Genomic DNA, 23,625 nt, shown 5'->3' on the forward strand with positions numbered 1-23,625 from the left:
GTGTGTGTGTGTGTGTGTGTGTATGCTAACTCTGATATCACACTACAGGGGGGAAGGGCATATCCAAAAATGCTGGCATGTGCGATCAGTTGATTTTTGACCACGTCCATCCATCTTTTTTTTCCTGGGCAATGAAAAAAAAGTTCTAGCTTCACTTCTCTTTTGAGGTAAATTTCTTGACATCGATATCTTAAATGAATAATAAACAGGTTATGTTTGGTGACCTGTTCATGTTGTGTCTTTCGGCTTTTCCCGGTTAGGGGTTTCCACAATGGAACTCTGGTCCGCTAATGATTGGCAGCTGATTTTTACATGCTGAGTTGCCGGCCCTAACGCACAACCTTCAACGAAGGTACGCCCATTCATGCATGTCTCCACAGAAGACACTCTAGCTGAGAATTGAACGGGACAACGTTTTGCTGTGAGGCGACAACGCTACCGCAGCACCACCACCGCAGATGGTGACCTGCTCATAATCCTCTATATCTTTTCCTGATTTTGAAGTGTAATCTCAGCACAGCACACAGTACAAAGTTACAATCCTTATAATCACTACTGTGGTTTCAAAACTCTCTTCTTATATTCTACCAGTACATAAACTGTGACAGGTAAATAGAAAGCTAGGACAAATTACCCTTTATGCATGTTAAGCATACACTGATAGGCGACTTTATATGCCTGCATCAAATGTCTGCATTCAGACAACATTGCACGTCAGAAATAACAGGCATCGCTACACCCCTTATGACAATATAATTAGTAATATTTGAGCAGGTATTTCAAATGCAGAATTAAGACTAAATCTTTTATTTTAACTTTAGTCATATTGAAATACATCTGATGAGAAAATAGCTTTGTGTAGTATAGGTTCATCATGATTGTAGAGTATCAGTTTGTTAAGGCAGATAACCAGTTGACAACAAATTCAGTATACACTCAAATCACTGATATCAAATAAAATCATTGATATCTGTTCAGACTGCCTCGCTGACATGGTAATAAGACCCAAAGGCTGCACTTTAGGCATGAAGAGTATGAAGACAAAACAACCCCCAGGCATGAAGTACACAGGACAACCTCACAAGAAAATTTAAAAAGACTGTTTTGGTGATCTGTATGTCACAGGTATTTGCTGGCATCTGATCACGTGACAACCAATATGAAACTATTAATATTAAAGTGATGATAGCTCATTTCTTGTGCTTGGGATGACCTGACAAGTCCTGTGGTAAGTAAATGATTTTTTTCAGGCCCCCTTCACAACTGACTGGGAACAGCAGGGATACTGTTAGTACTTTAAACCTTATGATGACATGTATAGCTTGCAATTAAATGGATTTCTGTTACTTAGAAAAATTAAACTGGTCTGCTTTAGATCCTGGGGCCTTTCAAGTACTACAGAAAATAAATGGGCAGCCTGTTGACATTAGGCATCTTCCTTGCTTAATGTATGACAATGACAATGTCAGCAGACACCCTGCCTCCATTTTACTGACCTGAACTAAAATTAGTAATACTGTGCAAAAATAAAATATGCAGATTATGCTGGATATTTATTTTAAAAGCAGGAAACTATGCTGTGATTTCCTGAAATTGCTAAAAATATATTTTTTTTCTTTTTTGTGTAGTAGAAAATAGTTAACTGAACTTTTTTATTTTTGTTTTTTTAATACAGGACTATCCGTCTGTTGGACATCTGGCCCTGAAACTGTCTGAACACAACATCCAGCCAATCTTTGCTGTCACTGCCAACATGCTGAAGACTTATCAGGCAAGTTTAGTAAAACCCACATAAGTAAAATAATAGGAAATGGTAATTTCACTGCCTGTTGTTTGCAGATTACCACCACTAACGTGTCATTTTTTCCACTGTAGAGTTTGAGTGAAATCATTCCCAAGTCGGTTGTTGGTGAACTGTCTCTGGATTCCAGCAACATTGTCAGTCTGATTAAGAGTGCATACAATGTAAGTTGAGGTAACCCCAAATCAGGTGCTTTGTTTAAGCAAAATAAGCTTTGCTTATGACTGCACCTATCTACTGTTTTCATTGAGTTCTGTGTTCATTTTGTTTGAAATGGTATGACTGCAAGGTTACTTAGCATATAATAATACAGATAATTTAAATAAGACAAAGGGAATGTTTGTATCCTATTGCTTTCCTGATAGGTTTCGTCTGAGCCAACAGTTGCAGGGATTGGAAAATCCAAACATGACAGGTTTTGCTTTTACAAGGTTACTGCCTTTATCTAGCCAAACTCACCAGATGGCTAAAAATTGTCACAGAAGTGGTAGCACTGACCATAATTTACGACAGTGCTGTCAAATGGAGTATAGTATATCATCACAATTTCTGTCATTGATATGACAGAATCATGCAAGAAACAAAATCTGTTCCTAATTATGTTATAAAGAAACCACAAAGACGTGTCACAGATGGCAAAGCATTCTAGCTAACACCACAGTTTATCAGTCAAAGGAACTTCTTGGGTAAGGTGGTGAAAAAATGTTTCCATTAAAAAAGGCTTACAAAGAATTTATTCTGAATTACCTTCAGTGAATGAACTTGGGCCAAAAGTGTAAGACGGTGAAGAGAAATTAATTTGTTTCTCATTAAGATGTTTTTTGTTCATTTAAAGTCATTGATTTCTTATGATATACTCTCAGTGACAGGGACAAAACTTGAGCACAGAGGTGAAGTGATGATTTTTATTGGACTAAATAAGATTTACAATAACTCAAGCTTTGTAACAGGTGTCCTTTGTCTGGAGCTGTTAAATTGTTGAGACAGTGTTTTAATACCCATGTGTGTTTAGAAATGGAGAAGAAAGTACATCAGTTCATTCTCATAGGCTGAAAGAAAGTGTATGAAAAATCTGTGTGAAAAATCATCTCAGTCTGCAACCCTGGTGTTCAAACTCTAACATATAAATCCAGAGACAGACACAGTGCGTGTGTGTGTGTGTGTGTGTGTGTGTGTGTGTGTGTGTGTGTGTGTGTGTGTGTGTGTGTGTGTGTGTGTGTGTGTGTGTGTGTGCGCGTAAATATTGTGAGTGTGTATGTGTGTTTGCCCATGTGTTAGAAAGAGAGTGGGCACATGACAGTTTGAAAAAAAATTAGTTACATCCTGTCATAAAAGTGGTGACTTTCTTAGAATGATAACATAGAACCTATAACTACTCCGTATAAATTCAGGTAATCTAATGTAACACTTAACGGAAAATAAATCACATTAAACAGAGATCTGCTGATAGAGTGTGTATGTATGCGTGTGTATATATATATATATATATATATATATATATACATACATACATACATAAAATCTGTAATTAGTTTTATTATGAAATCTGGGTGAGGTAAATGTTTTGATTCAGTATATCTGTGTATGTGTGTTTGTGTGTGTTTATACATACACAGACACACACACACACACACACACACACACACACACACACACACACACACACACACACACACAGACATATAATTTAGTAATAATAAATAATTGTATATAATAATATTGTAATACTTTGGAGTTTTCCTGGCAATAAAATGTCAATAAATAAATAATGCAATTTAAAAAATGCATATATATATATATATATATATATATATATATATATATATATATATATATATATATATATATATCTAGGCTCACAGGTGTTTACTAGGCTAATGACCACAAGGGCCTTTTTAAGCCTAGCCATGCATCCCAAGTCTCTGACAAGTTCTGATAGTCTTGATAAGTGTAAGCATGGGTCTGGGAGATGAACCATTTACAGGTTACTTGTGTCCATTAGAGACATAGGTGCCAAACCAGGGATGAATTTCTGTTTTCCCATCCAATTGTCCAATTTGCACACAAATTGGGTTAAGGAGGAACTTTGCTTCACATGGATGGGTAGCCTGTTCCATAGATGGGGTAGTCTCTGGGATACATACATATCTCTCCAGGAAGGTCATATTTATATCACAGGCAAAGTTTAAGTCTTTAAAATTGGTAATTCTGCTGCAGTTTGTTTTGTGGCTATGCAGGAGGTTCATCAGAGTGGGGTCTAACAATGACCTGTATGCCAGGCATAGATCTCCCCTCAATAGCCTGTAGGAGACCGAATACATGGATAGGACCTTGAGGCGGTCTGCACAGGACATATTACTTACGCCTGTATTCTTTTAGTGAGGAACCTCTCTGGACTTTCCAATTATTGGATATGCCTGGTTAAGTACATACCAGATGGAGCATTGTACTCAATGATACATGTGATGAATGCCGAATACAGCAGAACAATGACTTATATATATATATATATATATATATATATATATATGTGTGTGTGTGTGTGTGTGTGTGTGTGTGTGTGTGTGTGTGTGTGTATGTATATATATATATATATATATATATATATATATATATATATAGATATATATGCATACATATATTTTATATATATATATATATAGATATACATATATATATATATATATATATATATATATATATATATATATATATATATATATATATATATAGATATATGGTCTATGTCAATTATTCGAATGCTTAAAATGTCGAACGTTATATGGTCGAGACCATATGTTCCACATTTCAGGTGTTTGAAGGTTGACTTTTAATGGCATTGCATGGTGCAGAATTAGAGAATTTCCCTTTTCTGCACAGAAGTGCGGTCTTGGAGTTAGTATTTAAATAGGGGGGTGCCTCCTTGCTCGCACTGTTAGTATATGTTTTTCTTTTCTTTTTTTTTTAATTAGATATTCGAACTTCCAAATATCGACCATATGGTATTCGACATTTTGTAAGTTTGAATATTTGACACAGACTATATATATATATATATATATATATATATATATATATATATATATATATATATATATATATATATATATATATATATATGTGTGTATATATATATATATATAATCCATACGGTCTACCGAACGACTGTTTCACAGAAAGTGAAATGACCGAGCACACTTTCGCAAAAGTGCTTTTTGCCAAAAAAGCACTTTTGTGACAGTGTGCTAAAAAAGAGAAAAATGTGGGGAAATGGATGTTGCTGAGATCGTAGCACAGTGGGGATAAGGGAATATTACCTTTGCCCACTGTAGTGCAATCTTGGATTGAGAATATAAAAATGGGGGTGGGGGTGGGGCATGCAGCTCCAACATGGGGGGATGTACGGGGGCTTGCCCCCCTGCGTAAATGTGAGTTCTGTGTTTTTTTTTTTTTTTTACACTTTAGCGAAGGTGCTTTTTTTCGGTGAAAAGCACTTTCGCTAAAGTATGTTTGGCCATTTTAGTTTCGGTGTTATGGGCGTTCAGTAGATAGTCCTAGATCTCTCTCTCTCTTTATATATATATATATATATATATATATATATATATATATATATATATTTATATATATAGGTTCTCAGGCATAGATCAATTTGAAGATAAATTGACCTCTGCATTGCTGACACACTCTGGTCGATTTAATTTCTCCAAGTCTTTTGGGTTTCTAATACCATGACAGGAATGGACCCCGTTCCTAAATTAAACTATGATTAAAGTTCATGAAATTAGTGTTGTTTCAGTCTTTGATATTAGCCAAAAATGCTCTTCACAGCACCTGCAAAGGGCCCAGAATTGTCTCCTCCTGCAATTTATACAGAGTTACATGTATCCGTAGCATAATTAAGTATGACTGTAAATTCTTTTTATGAGACTTCTACTACTACTACTGGAACTGTCTGAGTAACCTTTTTCCACATAGCCAATTAAAGGAGACTCGACTGAATAGTTCAAAAGCAAATCACCAAAAAGATTCAGTCGGAGGCAGGAACCGCAACCACACAAGGGTTATTATAATATTATTAACGCCAACTGTATTTCAATAAAAACGTTTTCGTCGGAGAATACTCTCTGACTTCTTCAGATAATACAAGGGTGACTCCTGAAAACCATTTAAATACTAATCACATAAATTACTAAATAAACTAATTGATAGACAATCATCTGTTAAAGTAACAGTGTCTACCTTATACATGTGTTATATTAAAAACAGAATAATCCAACTAAAATACCAACATAAAATAATACAAAAAGTTAGACATGTATGATAAATATTATTAAAATATATTGTAAGATTGTTTGATGTATAAAAACAACAAATAATAAACCCCATACTGGCAAAACTTGTTTAAGAACATTCTGAACTGATTAAATTAATATAATATGAAGAAAAAAAAAATATATATATATATAAAGCCTGTCCCAGTTTTTATGTTGGTAAGACGAACAGGCGACTAAGGGAGAGGATTCGTGACCATTTGTATTGTGCACGTAAAGGGATGAGCTATAGTGCAAAAGCTAAACACATGAATACATCCGCTGAGGGACACAATTTCAAGTTTTTAGTATTGGAAGTCTTGAATCAAGATGTTAGGATGGGGGATATAGTTAATAAAACATAGCATGTTGAGATGACATGGATTTTTAGACTAGGGGCACATTATTCCCCTGGCCTTAATGAACATGTTTTGATACAACCTGCACTGAGAGCAAGACCCCTAAAAAAGAGGCTGACAAAGAGGAGCTAGGGTAGATGGATTGTTTTTAAATCAACACGCACTAGTTGAGCAGTTATGCAATTTCAATATGTACATTTTCTTATTTATTGAGTTTCTGAAACAGATTAAATGTTTTTATGAATTATTAGTAATGGGTGATATGAGTATTTAATTTAATTGCATATGCATTTTTACAGTCATTATAACATTTAGTTGTTTTTAGGAATATGAATGTAAGCAGGCTTAATTGGTTTACTTTGATAATAGGTCTGAAGAAGCTGCATGCGAAAGCGCTTTCCTGTTCTTTATTTTTACACACACACACACACACACACACATATATATATATATATATATATATATATATATATATATATATATATATATATATATTGAAAGCATATGGTACTGGGGATGCACAAGCCAGTGCATTTCTTTGTGCCCGTCCCAAGCCCGGATAAATGGGGAGGGTTGCATCAGGAAGGGCAACCGGCATAAAATTTTGCCAAATCATACATGCAGACAAAAGTACACATATACATACTGGATCGGTCGAGGCCCGGGTTAACAATGACCACCACCAGTACTGTTGGCCAACAGGGTGCTGGCGGAAATTGGGCTACTGTTGGCCGAAGGAGGAGAAGAGGTGGAAGGCATGGCCGAAGGCAGGTAAAGGCTAGGACTGTGATTGTGAGGGTTGAAACTTTGAATGTTGGCAATATGACTGGTATAGGTAGAGAGCTAGCTGATATGATGGACCGAAGGAAGGTTGGTATATTGTGTGTGCAAGAGACCAGATGGAAGGGGAGCAAGGCTAGGTGTATCAGAAGCGGGTTCAAATTGTTTTATCATGGTGTGGATGAGGGGAGAAATGGCGTAGGCATTATCCTGAAGGAACAGTATGCTAAGAGTGTTTTGGAGGTGAAAAGAGTGTCGGATAGAGTGATGTTTATGAAGCTGGAAATTGATGGTGTAATGATGAATGTTGTTAGTGCATATGCTCCACAAGTTGGGTGTGCGATGGATGAGAAAGAAAAATTTTGGAGTGAGTTGGATGAAGTGGTGATGACTGTACCCAAGGGTGAGAGACTGGTGATTGGAGCAGATTTCAATGGGCATGTTGGTGAAGGGAACAGAGGGGATGAGGAAGTGATGGGTAGGTATGGTGTTAAGCAAAGGAATGCAGAAGGTCAGATGGTAGTGGATTTTGTGAAAAGGATGGACATGGCTGTGTTGAATACATATTTTAACAAGAGGGAGGAAGATGCACACAGGTGGATTATATCTTATATAGAAGGGCCAGTCTGAAGGAGATTGGAGACTGTAAAGTGGTGGCAGGGGAAAGTGTAGTTAGGCAGCATAGGATGGTGGTTTGTAGGATGACATTGGTGATCAAGAAGAGGAGGATGAGCATGAGGGCAGCACCAAGGATCAAATGGTGGAAAGTGAAAAATGGTAATTGTGAGGTGATGTTCAGGGAAGAGTTAAGACAGGCACTGGGTGGCAGTGAAGAGTTACTGTATAGCTGGGTAACTACAGCAGAGCTAGTAAGAGAGATGGCTAGAAAGGTGCTTGGTGTGACATCTGGAAAGAGGAAGGAGGACAAGGAGACCTGGTGGTAGAATGAAGAAGTACATGAGAGTATACAGAGAAAGAGGCTGACGAAGAAGTGGGATTGTCAAACAGGTGAAGAAAGTAGACAAGAGTATAAGGAGATGAGGTACATGACAAAGAGAGAGGTGGCGAAGGCTAAGGATAAGGTGTATGACGAGTTGTATAAAAAGTTGGACACTAAGGAGGGAGAAATGAACCTGTACCGATTGGCTAGACAGAGGGACCGAGCTAGTAAAGATGTGCAGCAGGTAAGGGTGATAAAGGATAATGAGGGAAATGTATTCACAAGTGAGGAGAGTGTGTTGAGCAGATGGAAAGAGTACTTTGAGGGGCTGATGAATGAAGAGAATGAGAGGGAGCGAAGGTTGGATGATGTGTTTAGTGAATCATGAAGTGCAGTGGATTAGCAAGGAGGAAGTAAGGATAGCTATGAAGAGGATGAAGAACGGAAAGGCTGTTGGTCCAGATGACATACCTGTGGAAGTATGGAGGTGTTTAGGTGAAATGGCAGTGGCGTTTTTAACTAGATTGTTTAATGAAATCTTGGAAAGTGAGAGGATGCCTGAGGAATAGAGAAAAAGTGTTTGGTACCAATTTTTAAGAATAAGGGTGATGTGCAGAGCTGTAGTAACTACAGAGGGATTAAATTGATCAGTCACAGCATGAAGTTATGAGAAAGAGGAAGCTAGGTTAAGAAGGGAGGTGATGATTAATGATCAGCAGTATGGTTTCATGCCAGGAAAGAGCACTACAGATGCAATGTTTGCTTTGAGAGTGTTGATGGAGAAGTACAGAGAATGTCAGAAGGAGTTGCATTGTGTCTTTGTGGATTTAGAGAAAGCATATGACAGGGTGTCTAGAGAAGAGTTGTGGTATTGTATGAGGAAGTTGGGAGTGTCAGAGAAGTATGTAAGAGTGGTACAGGATATGTACGAGGGTAGTGTGACAGCGGTGAGGTCTGCGGTGGGAGTGATGGATGCGTTTAAGGTGGAGGTGGGATTACATCAAGGTTCAGCTCTGAGCCCTTTCTTATTTGGAATGATGATGGACAGGTTGACAGACGAGATCAGACAGGAGTCCCCGTGGACTATGATGTTTGCAGATGACATTGTGATCTGTAGTGAGAGTAGGGAACAGGTGGAGGAGACCCTAGAGAGGTAGAGATATGCTCTAGAGAGAAGAGGAATGAAGGTCAGCAGGACTAAGACAGAATATATGTGTGTGAATGAGAGGGAGGATAGAGGAATGGTGAGGATGCAGGGAGTAGAGGTGGTGAAGGTGGATGAGTTTAAATACTTGGGATCAACAGTTAAGAGTAATGGTGAGTGTGGAAGAGAGGTGAAGAAGAGAGTGCAGGCAGGATGGAGTGGGTGGAGAAGAGTGTCTGGAGTGATTTGTGACAGACGAGTACCAGTAAGAGTGAAAGGGAAGGTCTACAAGAGGGTAGTGAAACCAGCTATGCTATATGGGTTGGAGACAGTGGCATTGACAAAAAGGCAGGAATTAGAGCTTGATGTTGCAGAGTTGAAGATGTTAAGATTTGCACTGGGAGTGACGAGGATGGACAGGATTAGAAATAAGTATATTAGAGGATCAGCCCAGGTTGGAAGGTTTGGAGACAAAGACAGAGAGGCAAGATTACGTTGATCTGGACATGTGCTGAGGAGGGATGCAGAGTATATTGGGAAAAAGATGCTAAGGATGAAGCTGCCAGGCAGCAGGAAAAGAGGAAGGCCTAAGATAAGGTTTATTGATGTGGTGAGAGAGGACATGCATGTGGTTGGTGTGACAGAACAAGATGCAGTGGACGGGAAGAAATGGAAACAGCTGATCTGCTGTGGCGACCCCTGACGGGAGCAGCCGAAAGAAGAAGATGGTATAACCATACTCGTATAAATGACATCCAATTTATACATCATGCCTATTTAAAATAGACATTGACAAAAAAGAATGACATAAAAAACCTATATACATGTATAACATTGAACTTCACAGTTTAGCTGCTCTTAACCTCAGTAGAGGGGCAATAGATATGTTATCAGTCAGTCCTGGTATTCTGTTAGCTTCCAATATTATTTGCCAATAGGTCTCTTGATACTCCAGTTTAGTTTCCCAAGGGCCACCCCTGGCTTCCCTAGGGAGAGTTTCCAAAACAAAAAACAAAAACTTTGCTCGGTTACATACAAAAGTATGTTTATATAGAGCATTTTTAGAGTTTTATTTTTGCTTTTTCCACATAGCCCTCATTTCAGCCTGCAAATCCTGGTATTTTATGACTTTGTGTCTCGCTGTACATGAGATGCTGTAATTGATGGGTGCAGCAGTTTCAATGATCACTGCTATTTTTGTCTTCTTTTCATATACTGCTATATTTGGTTTTCTGACATCTATTTTTTGAACTGTTGGTAATTTGTGATCTCATGTGATATAAACTTCATCATTCTCTATAATGATTAGTGGGTCATGTTTCTAATGCTTCTCAGCTACTTAAATATTGTAATGTTTGCATAATCCCCAGTGCAAAAAGCTTGCCAAATTATTATGCTTTTCAGTATACAAACTGTCTGCTGTTAGTGTATCACACCCATCAACAAGATGTGCAACTTTTTCCAGGTCTGTTTTACAGAACCTGTATTTGTGTGTTTCTCGCACATGTTAAGTGAACTTTGTAAATCAGTGTGTAAGTAGTCGACTGTCCTGGGCCACCAATAATAATCTTTTATATTTTGTTTTAAATTCATCTCTCCTTAACCATTCCTGCATCAAATCCTGAGGGACATGAGGGTTTTCTAGGAGTTTTCTGTACTTGAGGCTATATCTATGCATTTTTCACATTTCTTGCCCTCTCATCTGATCCTTCTCCATATAGTCTTTGTATTGTTTTTGGCACATTCAATTGCTGCCTGATTTTTGTCTACTTCTGGTTTGATTTCAATTCCCACTTGACACTATGTTTCTGCTAAACTAAGCAAGGAAACCATCTTAGATTTGTCCTCCTCATATTTTAAAACTTTCACTATGTTTAGATGTGGTGAAATCAGCAGATATTTATGCAGTCCTACAATTTCAGCTCTATACATGTAATAATTTTATTTTTCCAAAATGTTTTTATTCATTGTATAACACAATAACTTAACAGTATAGTAAGAAGAAAAAAACACATAAAGTAGATACAATGTCCATAACAACTAGAAAAGCAATATACATTGGAGAACACTTAATATTTGTTTAACAGATTAGACAATGTTATCCAAGTAATTAAATGATGAGTTGTGTTGTTAGTCCTTGCTTTCACAGTAGCAATCTCATTCTTACAAATGTATTTCACAAGATGAATAAACTCAACTTTAAAGACAGGAGTAGATTGGGATTTCCAATTTTTAGTAACAATTTTCCTTGCTATAGAGAGGATAGACCATAGTAAAAATATTTGGTTTCTAGGAATGATTTCAGGAACAGGAACATTGAAAAGGATAAGGGAGTCAGAAATTATACAGTTGTCATTCCATAGAGCTTTACAAAGATATTTAAAGTCTAACCAAAATGGGGAAATTATTTTGCAATTAACATCCATATGTATCCAGTCAGCATCAGGGTGTCCACATCTCCAGCATTTCATTTAATCTATATTGTACATTATTGCTAGTCTATGTGGGGTGAAAAAAAAATCTATGTAAAAATTTCCATGTGTATACATGCCAGAACAGGGAAGATGTGGATTCCTTCAATGACTGTAAACAAAGTTTTTTTTTTATCTTTTTCTGAGAATACTTGTCTATTAACTTCACTTGAATGATTCCAAAAAGAAACATCTGTTTTGCTAAAATAATTTCTGAGAATTTTATAAATAACAGATATGTATGAAGTGTTCTTGGGTGAGCTATTAATAACTGTTGAGATAAAATGCAAGATTTTTAAGGTACTCTTATTGTATGCCTCTAATGAGGGTACAAGCTTAGTATGTATAAAATCCTTACAAGTTTGGATGTCCAGCCAGTTGTAATTTTGCAGACTATATCTGCTGATCAAATAGTCTGCAGAACTTATTTTATTAGCTGAGAGAAATTGATTCCAATATACTAGGTCACACATCTTAAATTCTAACATTTTCTGAGTATCAAAAGATACAAAACATTCATTTGTGTAAGCAATAGGAAACATAATTATTAATAAATTCTTAACTGATTAGAAAAAATAAGCTTTTTAAACAAGAGCAATATTTGGTTTATAAGAGGTGTGAGAATAAGTTTTGACCTTTCACTATGAATGTATATTTTTAAAATCCATATAAAATGTTTGAATGTATTTGAGTAGATGGTTCAAGCAATGTCTTATTATTATTAAGAAGTAAGGTTTCAGGTGTTGATTTCCAATGTGATGTATAAGAAGTATTATTCCAAAGCAACACTATGTTAATAAATGCGGAGTTTAAACAAAAATCAATATTTGAAAACCCTATACCTTCTTCATCCCCGCTTGTGGTGTGCCAGAGATCATAAATTCTTGTTTTTTGGGGATACCAAAGGAAGCTGAGCAATAAGTTATTAATTTTCTGTTTAATTTTGACAGGTGGGGAATTATTAGAGCTTGGCCAACAAATAAGATTTTAGGTAACAGCATCATTTTATTAAAGTTAGTCCATCTTCAAATGTGAAGTAGAGTCTGTTCCAACTGTCAGTTAGACTAGTAACTGAGTTTATAAGTTGTTGATAATTAGATGTGAGTGTTTTTTTTATAATTAGATTCAATAATGATACCTAGATATTTGATATGCATGCCCTCCCAGGTTGTCTCTCTTTTTGATCTAAGTTTCATAGTAACATTTTTATTAACTAAAAGTGACTGAGTGTTGTAGTGATTGAATTTTAGACCAGAGATGTTTACAAAGAAGTCATGATTATGTAATAGATGATCCACTGAATTTTCAATATTATTAGAAGTTATTAGTAGGTCATCAGCAAACAGTTGTATCTTGGGGGATAATGTCTCACACTTTATATCCTTTAATGCTGTCATTATTTCTAACATAATTTGCAAGAGGCTCAATATCCAGGGCAAAGAGTAATGGGAGAGGGGGCACCCTTGTTTAGTACCTCAATATTTTAAACGGGCTAGATAGATAAGATCCAATCTTTACATAGGCTATGGACTTTTCATATAGTTTTTTAATTAATCCTATAAAGTTTGGGGAGAAATTGTATTTTTGCAGAGATTTAAACAGATATGACCAACTTAGGGAGTCAAAAGCTTTATCTCCATCAAGGCTTAAAATAGAAAGCTCATTTTTTTCTTGTTTGCTAAGTCTATTAAAGACAGTAATCTAATTATATTGTCTAGTACCTTTCTGTTTTTGATAAACCCGGTTTGGTCTTCATGAATTAATATTAAAAGAATAGTATTTAATCTGACTGCTAAGATAGACATGAATATCTCTTAATCAATGTTAAGCAAATAAATTGGCCTGCATGATGTGCAAAAGTCGGTCTCTTTATTTGGTTTTAAGATGAGAGAGATGATAGAACATTTCCATCAGGGAGGGATGTTTGCTGTAGTTTTAACTTCTTGGAATGCATTGAGCAAGATTTTCAAGATGTTATCAGGTAAGAGTTTGTAAAATTCTGGAATTAGACCATCCAGTCCTGGTGCCTTTTTTGTTTTAAGATTTTTTATTTATTCCTTTAATTCTTTAAAAGAAAATGGTTTGCCTATGTCATTAATACTGTGTTTGTATAGCTTATTTTCAATATTATTAGCAATAAAGTTGTCTATACTTTTATCACTTGTAGATGAGTTATTATTATTAATATTCTTGTAATTGTTTTAAAATATAATAAGATATTTTTTAGATCACAAAATCTTTGATAGTTTGATTATTTCTAGTGTATATTATTTCTTTTATATGACTTTTTTTAACTCATTACCTTCAAGTGACGCCTCCAGGTGCATCTGCCATTAACTCCTACTGACGTCTCTAGGTATCAAATACTGCTTGTTCATATTTGCATCAATAACTCCCAAACTATGCTATGTACAATGTTTTAAAATATTTTATCATAAAGCTTACACAATAGCAAACTCAACTACATTAATATATGACCTCTGTCTAGTGCATGTAAATAGATGTTAACTATTGTTTTATGATATTAATTTATATAGATATAATTTTCACATTTTTCTCAATATCTCAACAACCAAGTAATACATACAGAACAACTTAGCCTCATAAGAATGCTCTCGGCTAGATGGATAAAATGCTGCTGACAGTATGTGTGTAACTTTAATGGTTGCTGAGATATTGCAGGTTATTTACAAAATATTACAAATGTAATAGTTACTGTGTTTACTGTGACTTATAAAATTCAGTTTTATAAGAACCTAAAGAATACTACCCATATAAAACAGTTTGTGCTGAAGTTTGCCATTTATACTTCTTTCATAACCCCTATGGTTCAAGAGATATGAACATTTGTGAAATGTGAAGACATAATTTGAGTCTGTCAAAAGGCTTAGGCTCTGCCCATTGGATGTTGCATTACAAACTTCCTGAGCTCCATTGGAATGAATGAGTTAAATATTTAGATCTAATCACAATCCTGTGCATACTCTTGGGATTAATTAAGTAGGAATGTAATCTGATTTTTTCCAGATTTATTGATATTTTATGCTGCATGATATCCTGATATTCCTTGTTCAGTTTGCATATGTCAGCTAATGCAGATTTGTCATTTGATGTAAGTTTTAGTTCATCAATGTCTTTTTGTATGTCTACAATTTTTTTATCCCACTCTTTCCTTTTATTTATATACCACATTTTGACTTTACCATGTAAGACTACCTTTAAAGTGTCCCATAGGATAATATCTGAAACCTCTCCATTATTACAGGCATCCAGGTAAAGCGTTATTTAATCTAGAAACCATTCTTTAAATCCTTGTACCTTTACTAGATAAGCAGATAGTCTTTGGCAGAGGTTTAAGGGGTCAGTATTAAGTGTTACATTGAAGGTGATAGCATTGTGGTCATACACAAGGCATGATGTCAGCATTACATTATCAGTTTTGGCCAGTAAAGAACTGGTTACAAAGACTTTTTCTATGTTGGTCTGTGTGCCAAATCTGTAAGAGTGGTGAGAATACTTCAGGGAGGATAATATTTTTATACCATCAATGTCAATTAGGTTTCTGTCTTTTATGTAGTTGTTCAAGTGCTTAGCAACAGGGGACATCTTGAAGGGCTTAGAGCTTGTGGTATCAGTGGAGGAAAAGATACATTTAAAATCACCTGCTAATAATAACTCACCTTTAGATGTTATGGTGTCTAAATGTTTTTTCACAGTTTTAGTCCCAATACCCAGTATCCAGTAAGTGTTTGCAAAAAACTGTACATTATCTAGTTTAGTATGATGAAAGCAAGCATACCATCATTGCTTGAGAATGAGCCAACTATTTCTGGAATTCTCATTGATTTTTTGTGTAAAATTAGGACACCTCTTCTTTTGTAGTTGTAGTTTGAACTTACCAAAATCTTATAATCCTTAAATGTTAATCTGTTTAGATCTTCTGTTACTAAGTGGGATTCCTGAATAATTGCAAAAATCTGCTTTATGTAGCATTAAATATTTGTTGACACTACTCCTTTTTATGTGGTTGTTCAACCCACTGACTTTAATAGATATGATGTTAAATATCATTTGATGGAAGCTGGTATTATAAGTAAAACTGAAAAGTGCTTTCCTTGATTCATTATGACAAATACATTTTTAAAACTGTTTTGGGCAATTTAAAAACTCTAAATTTGAAAATAAAACTATATTTTAATAACCTTCTGCATGGATAAAGGCTATCCAGGATTACTATATCTCTCAAAGAAGCCACAAACTGACCTTCTCATGACATCTAGTGGGAATGCCTAGCTACTGCAGGTTAATAGCAAGCAGAAGGGAAACTGCATGTACATTAAAAACATACAAAAGGAAAAATTCAATTTAATGTGGTTGGTGTGACAGAGCAAGATGCAGGGGACAGGAAGAAATGGAAACAGTTGATCTGTTGTGGCAACCCCTAATGGGAGCAGCCAAAAGAAGAAGAAGAAGATACTGTGTATGCATGAACTAAGAACGTAAAGCTGTATACAATTTCTTAAAATTCTTTTGATCGAAACAAACTAAGATAAATTAAGCAATCCTAATAATTATTTGTTGTTATGAGTAAATACAGGACTGTAATGTCATTAAAGCAGACAGGAAAAAGATGCATATAAAATTGTCAATGTAATTCTTATTTAAATATAAATGTAATTTAGATTAAACAAATCACTATTTACAGTAAAACATATGCTTATAAGACTCTTTAGATAAAAAGTAATTGCTAAATGAATGAAAACACAGTTAATCATTCTTGAATCTGATTGGCTGTTAGAGTTCAGTGAAGAGAAACAGGTTCAGAGGTAACGCATACTTCCTGGAAGAAAGCACAGATGGTGTCTCATGAGTCTGTGAGCTACCTGAAGCCTTTAGAAGCTTGAGCTTGTCACAAAAGTTGCCAAAATTCTATCAAAAAAATAAGTATGTGGGAATTTTCTAGTGAAGTGAAGCTTTTAAGTCTAACTTGTAAAATGATGAATATTTAAAATAAAGGCTCCAAATTACCAACCATACACAGCTATAAGATACATTAGCTAAATGGAGCACGTTGCATAAGTTCAATTAAGTAGTAAATGTATATATAATAATAAAATGTCACCACTTTCTTTTTAATTACTTAATAGTAACACAGTAAGCATTTCTCTCTCCTGCAGTGACTAAATACTATGACACTAGGACTAAAACATAAAGAGAAGGCACATACATGAAGAAATAAGTACAGGATATATATAAATATGTGAAATGAGTAAGTGATTTTATACCATTTCACTAGTGCTATGCCATGTATATAAAGAGATAAAAGTATAAATTTGTAGCTTGCAGCTGGTAAGATTTTGATTTACTTGCATTTGAGTACTATATATTATTTGTAAAGTTAGCTTTGTTGTGGGAAAGATAATAGAGAGAAAAAATTTACATTACCTTCTGTGTATGAGTCCACATTATTTGGAAGGGAGAAAACAAAAACTTGCATGAAATGTAAAGTGATGTATAATCATTTGTCTCTGGGTTTCTTTTTTCTTCAATAGTCCACTCATTTTTTGAAGCTTGTCTTTTAAAGTTTATTGAAGAATCCATGGGTTCAGGTTGACTTAAGTTATTTTTTGGACAAATGTGGATGCTTCTTCAAGAGAGTCAACAAAAGAAGTTCTGTCCTACCATAACATTCCATCTGTGTTGTTAATCTTCTTTCATTTATCACTGATGGGTTCGGTTCCGAGCCCTCGGAACTGAGTCGGCCTAATACCAAGCTCGTGCCAGCCAAAAATCTCTCGAGCTAAGCTTTTACCCATATTGCCCTTCTCCCTGTTACCTCTGATCAAGTTTGCCCAGTATTAGTAAAGCAGAGGCCATTTCTGTACAAATACCCTAACTCACCACTTGGACCCAAAGTATCCCCCAGGAGCCTTTGGGGGGGGAAGGAGGATGGGAAGTGCTGAATTAAAGAAGATCAACAACACAGATGGAACATTATGGTAAGACATAACTTCTTTATCTGATGTTGCTAATCTTCTTTCCATTCATCACTGATGGGACAGAATCCTCGGCTACCTTGTGTTCCTTGGGCGGCCCTTATGGAAGAACGTTCCTGAGCACCACTGAGCCAAAGACAGCTCTCCCTCTGGAGACTACATCCAATTTGTAATGATTAATAAAAGTGTGGGGGTTAGCCCATGTGGCTGCTGCACAAATATCATCCATAGGGGCTCTCGAATGGAAGACTACAGAGGTTGCCATAGATCTGGTAGAGTTGGCTTTAACATTCTGTGGTATCATTTTTTTCACAAGTGAATAGATGTAGCATATGCACTCCCTTAGCCATTTAGATAACGTGACCTTGGAGACAGAATTTCCCATTCTAGGTACAGAGAAAGAAATGAAAAGTTGGTCAGTTTTACATATTGCTTTGGTTCTGTCTAAATAAAACCTCAGTTGCCTGTGTACATCCAAAGAATATAGACAGTATTCACTTTTATTAGTAAAATTTGGGAAAAATACTAGCAAATCAATGGTCTGATTGATGGAAAAATCTGAAATAACTTTGAGGAGAAAAGATGGGTTTGTCTGGAGTGAAACTCTGTCCTTGTGGAAGATTAAATATGGCCTTTTAATGCATAATACCTGAAGCTCTGAAATTCGTCTGACTGATGAGATGGCTACCAGGAAAAGGGACTTCCAAGATAAAAATTTGAGATCACACTTTGCTGCAGGTTCAAAAGGAGGGTGAGTTAAGGACTGAAGAACTAATATGAGGTTCCATGGCTCTATAGGTTGTCTGACTGGAGGCCTAATGTGAGAAATCCCTTAAGAAATGTTTTGCATAACTGAAGAGAGTTGAGAGGAGAATTATCCAAACCATCATGAAAATTAGAAATAGCCACTAGATGTACTCATATGATAGAAGCTGCAGCTCCGTCCTCAAAAAATGTTGGCAGATATTGTAAGGCTACTGTAACTGGAGCAGAGTACAGATCTAGCCTTCTTTTCTTAAATCAAATAGAGAACCTCTTCCATTTGTTTAGATATAGTCTTCTGGTGGATGGTTTGTGTGAGGCCAGGATAATATCACGTACTGGGGAAGAAAGGTTATCCTGCCTGGCGATTAGCAGAAGTGGAGAAACCAAGCTGTCAGCTTGAGACTGGTTAGATTCAGATGACTCAACCCTTGGGGGTGAGAGATCAGGTCTGGAGAAGGATCCAGAATCCAGGGTCAGCATAACAAGTGAGGCCGGAGTTAGGGGAACCACACTTGTCAAGGCCAATAAGGTGCTATGAGGATTACTTTGCTTTTCAACTAAAGAGCCTTCTTCAAGATTTGGGGAATAGGCATACAGAAGTCCCATGGGCCAATTGTGGATCAGAGTATCCCTCGAGGACTCCCCATGTGGGGGAATTACAGCAAAATAGCTGCTGCATTTGTTGTTTGACGGCGAGGCTAATTGGTCCCCAAAGTCTGAAAATTTTTGCCGGTATGTCGGGATTGAGGGGGACCACTTGTGAGGCAGGTGGATACCTCTGCTTAACTTGTCTGCAATCACATTGGAATTCCCGGGATATGCGTTGCTATCAGAAAGCAGTTGGAAGCTATTGCCCACTGCCAAATTCCCATGGCCTCTAGACACAGGGGGTAGGACTTGGTTCTTCCTTGCTTGTTGATATACCAGACTACTGACATGTTGTCTGATTGAACTGTGATTGTTCCAGAAGGAAGAGAAGATTAGAATGCTTGCAACACTAACAGCACCACTGTCAGTTCTAGAATGTTGATATGCAGGTTGGCCTCCAAAGTGGGCCATGTGCCTTGAACAGTCTTTCCCTGGAAATGGCCACACCACCCTATCAGGGAAGCATCTGTGGTTACGATGGCCTTGGGTTGGGTAGGATGGAATGGGGGGCTCCAAAGTTCTGTGTCTGGCCTCATCCACCAAAGAAGTTCCTGCTTGCAACAATTGGTTATCTGAATTTGAAAGCATAGAGGGTGGTAATTTGGAAACCATTGATATAGCATAGAGGGTGGTAATTTGGAAACCATTGATATAGCAGAAGCCATTGAAGTATTCACATATGCAGTTTTGCAAGAGATACTATTGGTATGGAAGCTGCAATGGATCCTAAAACCTAAAGAACCTCCCTTGCTGAGACTTTGTTTTGACTGAGTATCACCCAGTGATGGGGCCTCAATCTCTGAAGTCTGTGAGCTGGGAGAGACACCAGACAAGAAAAGGTGTCGAAGACTGTTCCAATGAACTCTATATTCAGAGTCAGAGCAAGGTTGGATTTCTCCCAGTTTATTGTTATTCCCAAAAGTCTCGCCAGGGAAAGATTGTACTGCAGGGTTGCTACCAGAAGATGCTTGGTGGGGGCAGTAAGGAGCCAATCGTCCAAATACAGAAACACCCAGAATCCTTGCAGCCTCAAGTGAGCTGTGACCACTGCCATGCACTTTGTGAACACTTTGGGGGCTGTAGAGAGTCCGAACAGCAGGGCACAAAAATGGTAATGATTGGCTCCTAGCAGGAAGCGAAGTAGGCTCCTGAAGCACTTGTCCATTTTGATGTGGTAATACGCATTCCGGAGATCTATCGAGCACATCCAATCACCTTTCCTTAGAAAAGGGAGACTAGACTGAACCGTGACCATCCAGAATTTCATTTGGGCAATGGACTTGTTCAAATTGCTGAGATCCAGAATTGATCTCTAGTTCCCTGTCTTTTTTAGAACCAGAAAGAATTTTGAGTAGAATCTGGATCTGCATTTGTCTGGTGGGACTATTTGGAACACTCGTTTTTGATACAGCTTGTTTATTTCTGCAGCTGCATATTCCCTTTGACCAGGTGGAACATCAGGAAGTTTTGTCGGAAGTTTTGGGTAAGTGATGAGGGGAATGGTGTAGCCTCTGGTTATAATCTTCTGCACCCATCAGTCGGAAATTATTGAATGCCAGGCAGCGTGGTGCAGAGAGAAACATCCCCCGACTGCTTCCAGATGAAAGCAATTGGGCCGCTCTTCAGGAGCACTGGTGAGGCTGCCCAGAGAAAGAATAACTGGGTCCCTGATTACACGGACCCCCTCTGCCTCGGTAGGGGCATCTTCCAGAATTCTTACCCCCTCTGCCCCTGGGGTTATCATTGCCACATGTGGCATGGAAAGGCCCCTGAATTTTTTTGTGCGACATTTTTTTGCTCCTCTGATTCCTAGAAAAGAAATGTTGAGGACTGGAAAAATGTAGATCTATGGCAGACAGGGTCTTACTGTCCTGCTCACACCTGGCCAGAGTGTTTTTCACCTTGGGGCCAAAAGGGGAAGATGCTTTGATCGGAGAAGTCAGGAAGGAAGACCTGAAAGGGTCCGTGAAGTTACAGAGGCACATCCAGGCATGGCGTCTCATAACTATGCCTGAACCCACTGCTCTAGCCACCCCTTCGGTTGCATGTGAGAGCAACCTCATGGATGAATTGGAGATCAATTCCAGGGTTGCGAGCTGCGAGGCAACTTTCTCTCTTACCTCATCAAGCACCTGTCCTGCGAGTGTTCCAGAGAGTTCAGAAACCAAGTCTCTTTGGAGCCTCATAAAATGTGCCAAGTAATTCAGAGACTGTATGGCAAAACTCACTGAAGCAAAAACTCGCTTTCCTAATCTGTCCACAGCCCGGGACTCTCTACTGGCCAGGTGATCTTAGGCGAGATCCTTTTTCGTGGCTGCTGCCACCACCATAGCATCAACTGGTAAACCTCTTGACTAATGTGGGTTCTCCTTGGGGGGGGATAGTATCTTGTCAGGTCTCCGAGGGATCGACTCAACAAAATCAGGGTTCTTCCAGGCGTGCTGCACCACGAGTTGTACCAGCCCGTCTGCAGGCAGGGTCACCCAAGAGGTAGATGGCCAGGCACAGAAAGCCTGCAGAAACATGGACTCCTCAGAAGAAGGGTTAGTGGACTTCAAATCACCCCTCTGTTTCAGCATTTCAAGGATGCCCCCAAAGGAGACATCATCAGGGGGTGACTGTGGGGACCCTTCACCGTCATCGAACTCCATATCCTCTGTGAAAAACTCTTCAGGGGAGTCTATGTGTTTCCTCTTGCACAATCTCTTCTATGGGGGCTCCTCAGCGGGGGCTTCTGAGGAGGACTCGGAAGAGGGGGACCCTGTAACGTGGTCTCCTGCGAATTTCCTGCATGATGTCCTGGGGCGGTGGCTTGTGTCAGCTGTAGCTCAGGGAAAAAAGAGGTCTTGGGTTCCAACATCGGTGGAATGCTTACAGAAGTAAGTGCCCTCTCAATAGCTCGGAAAGCAGGTCCACCCGAAGAGGGATGGGAGCCCAAAACCGAGAAGGACAACCTCGGAACAGGGGTCACAACCCACTCCATCAAACCCGCTCCCAAGGGTGGAGCCTCAAGCAGGATCGGTGCAGACAGAACTCCAGGCACTGTGTACGGAACTGTAGACACACTCAGAACCATACCTCTAGCTGAAGAGCCCGCAGCCCAACCACAGGGTTGAGGAAGGCCCGGTTCCGAGGGGACCAAAGGCCAAAGGACAGTCCTTGAGCCCCAGTGAGGTCCACTACAGGCACCGAGATGGGGGGTTCCGAAAATGACGTCAGAGCTGAAGACTTTGGAACTGGTATGGTCAAAGGAGGAGAGTAGGATGGAGTCCGTGGAGAAACCAACCCAGGTCCTGTAGGTGGATGGATCCTAGACAGAGTGAGTATCTCCCTGGCTTTTAACAGCTGATCCACAAGAAGCACCATGTCAAACTCGGAAAGGCTCCTGGTGGATCTAGTGGATACTCCAGATGGGGAGTCAGGTTGATCTAGGAATGGACTATATACTTGACCTAGAAATGGATCTGTTGATGGAGAGTATAGGGTCCATGTTGTGGAATCTATTGGCACTGATGTCTCAAGTTTGGAGACAGGAAGAAGTGACATCAAGATTGTCTTTATCAGAACTGTGAAAGGACTCGGTGCCGGAGGGGCACTCGGAGCCAACACAGAAGGTTCAGTAGCAAACATAATTGCAGAGATAGGCATCAAAGTGTGCACTGTGCCAAAGTGGCAGTTGGTGCTGAAGTTGTAGTAACTGTTGTAAAGTCAGTAGTCAGTGCCATAGACAGTATCGGAGCCGAAGTTGGCACTGATATAGGAAGAGTTGTAGTCAAAGCGGAAAAGGTCGGTGCCAATGAGGCAGACTTATGCTCCAAAGACAATGGTGAACAGGGAACAGAGTGGGACCTTTTCTTTTCCTTGGTTGGAGGGGATGAGACCTCCATCACAGAAAGGGTCTCTGAAAAGGGTGACTTAAAGAGGGCCTTCAGAATCAGCTTGTTTTTGCGCTCATTTAAGGTGCGCTGACTAAAACTTTGACAAATCACACAAGGGGGTTGCACCAAAAGATGGGGCACCCCTAAACAATAAACACAGTCATCATGGGAATCACTGTTAGGCAGTTTACCCTTACATGAAGTAAAATGCTTAAACCCCGATGTGCCCTTTTTATCAGACATCATGAACAAAATACACACAAAAAGTCAAATAGTAAAACTAAGGCCAAAAGTTCTACTATATCTAAATCTAAATGTATATTAAGGAAAGGTGAAAAGGAAGAAGAAATACCAACGATGGTATTTAAGAAATACCACAAGGGTAGGGAGAAAGGCCGTACCACCAATGGTACTTAAAGATTACCAAAAGGGTAGAAACAGAAGGGTAAAAAGGTATATGGAGACTTCAATGTAAAAGAAATATCAAAAATACCAACAAGGAATAAGAGGTAGACACAATATTCAGAAAA

General features: G+C 38.2%; 1 protein-coding gene across 1 annotated transcript in view; it reads left to right on the forward strand.

Moving 5' to 3' along the window:
- The window catches only part of LOC122792954 (integrin beta-2-like), a 1,413,174-nt gene that overhangs the window by 792,871 nt on the left and 596,678 nt on the right, over positions 1-23,625 (forward strand). The window contains exons 8-9 of the mRNA XM_044060545.1: positions 1,676-1,771; positions 1,876-1,965. Of these exons, the coding sequence (XP_043916480.1) occupies positions 1,676-1,771; positions 1,876-1,965 (186 nt within the window). The remainder of the gene's footprint in view (positions 1-1,675; positions 1,772-1,875; positions 1,966-23,625) is intronic.

The sequence above is a fragment of the Protopterus annectens genome, chromosome 2.part0 (genome assembly GCF_019279795.1).
Source record: "Protopterus annectens isolate FY-2018-M chromosome 2.part0, PAN1.0, whole genome shotgun sequence".
Taxonomy (NCBI): domain Eukaryota; kingdom Metazoa; phylum Chordata; order Ceratodontiformes; family Protopteridae; genus Protopterus; species Protopterus annectens.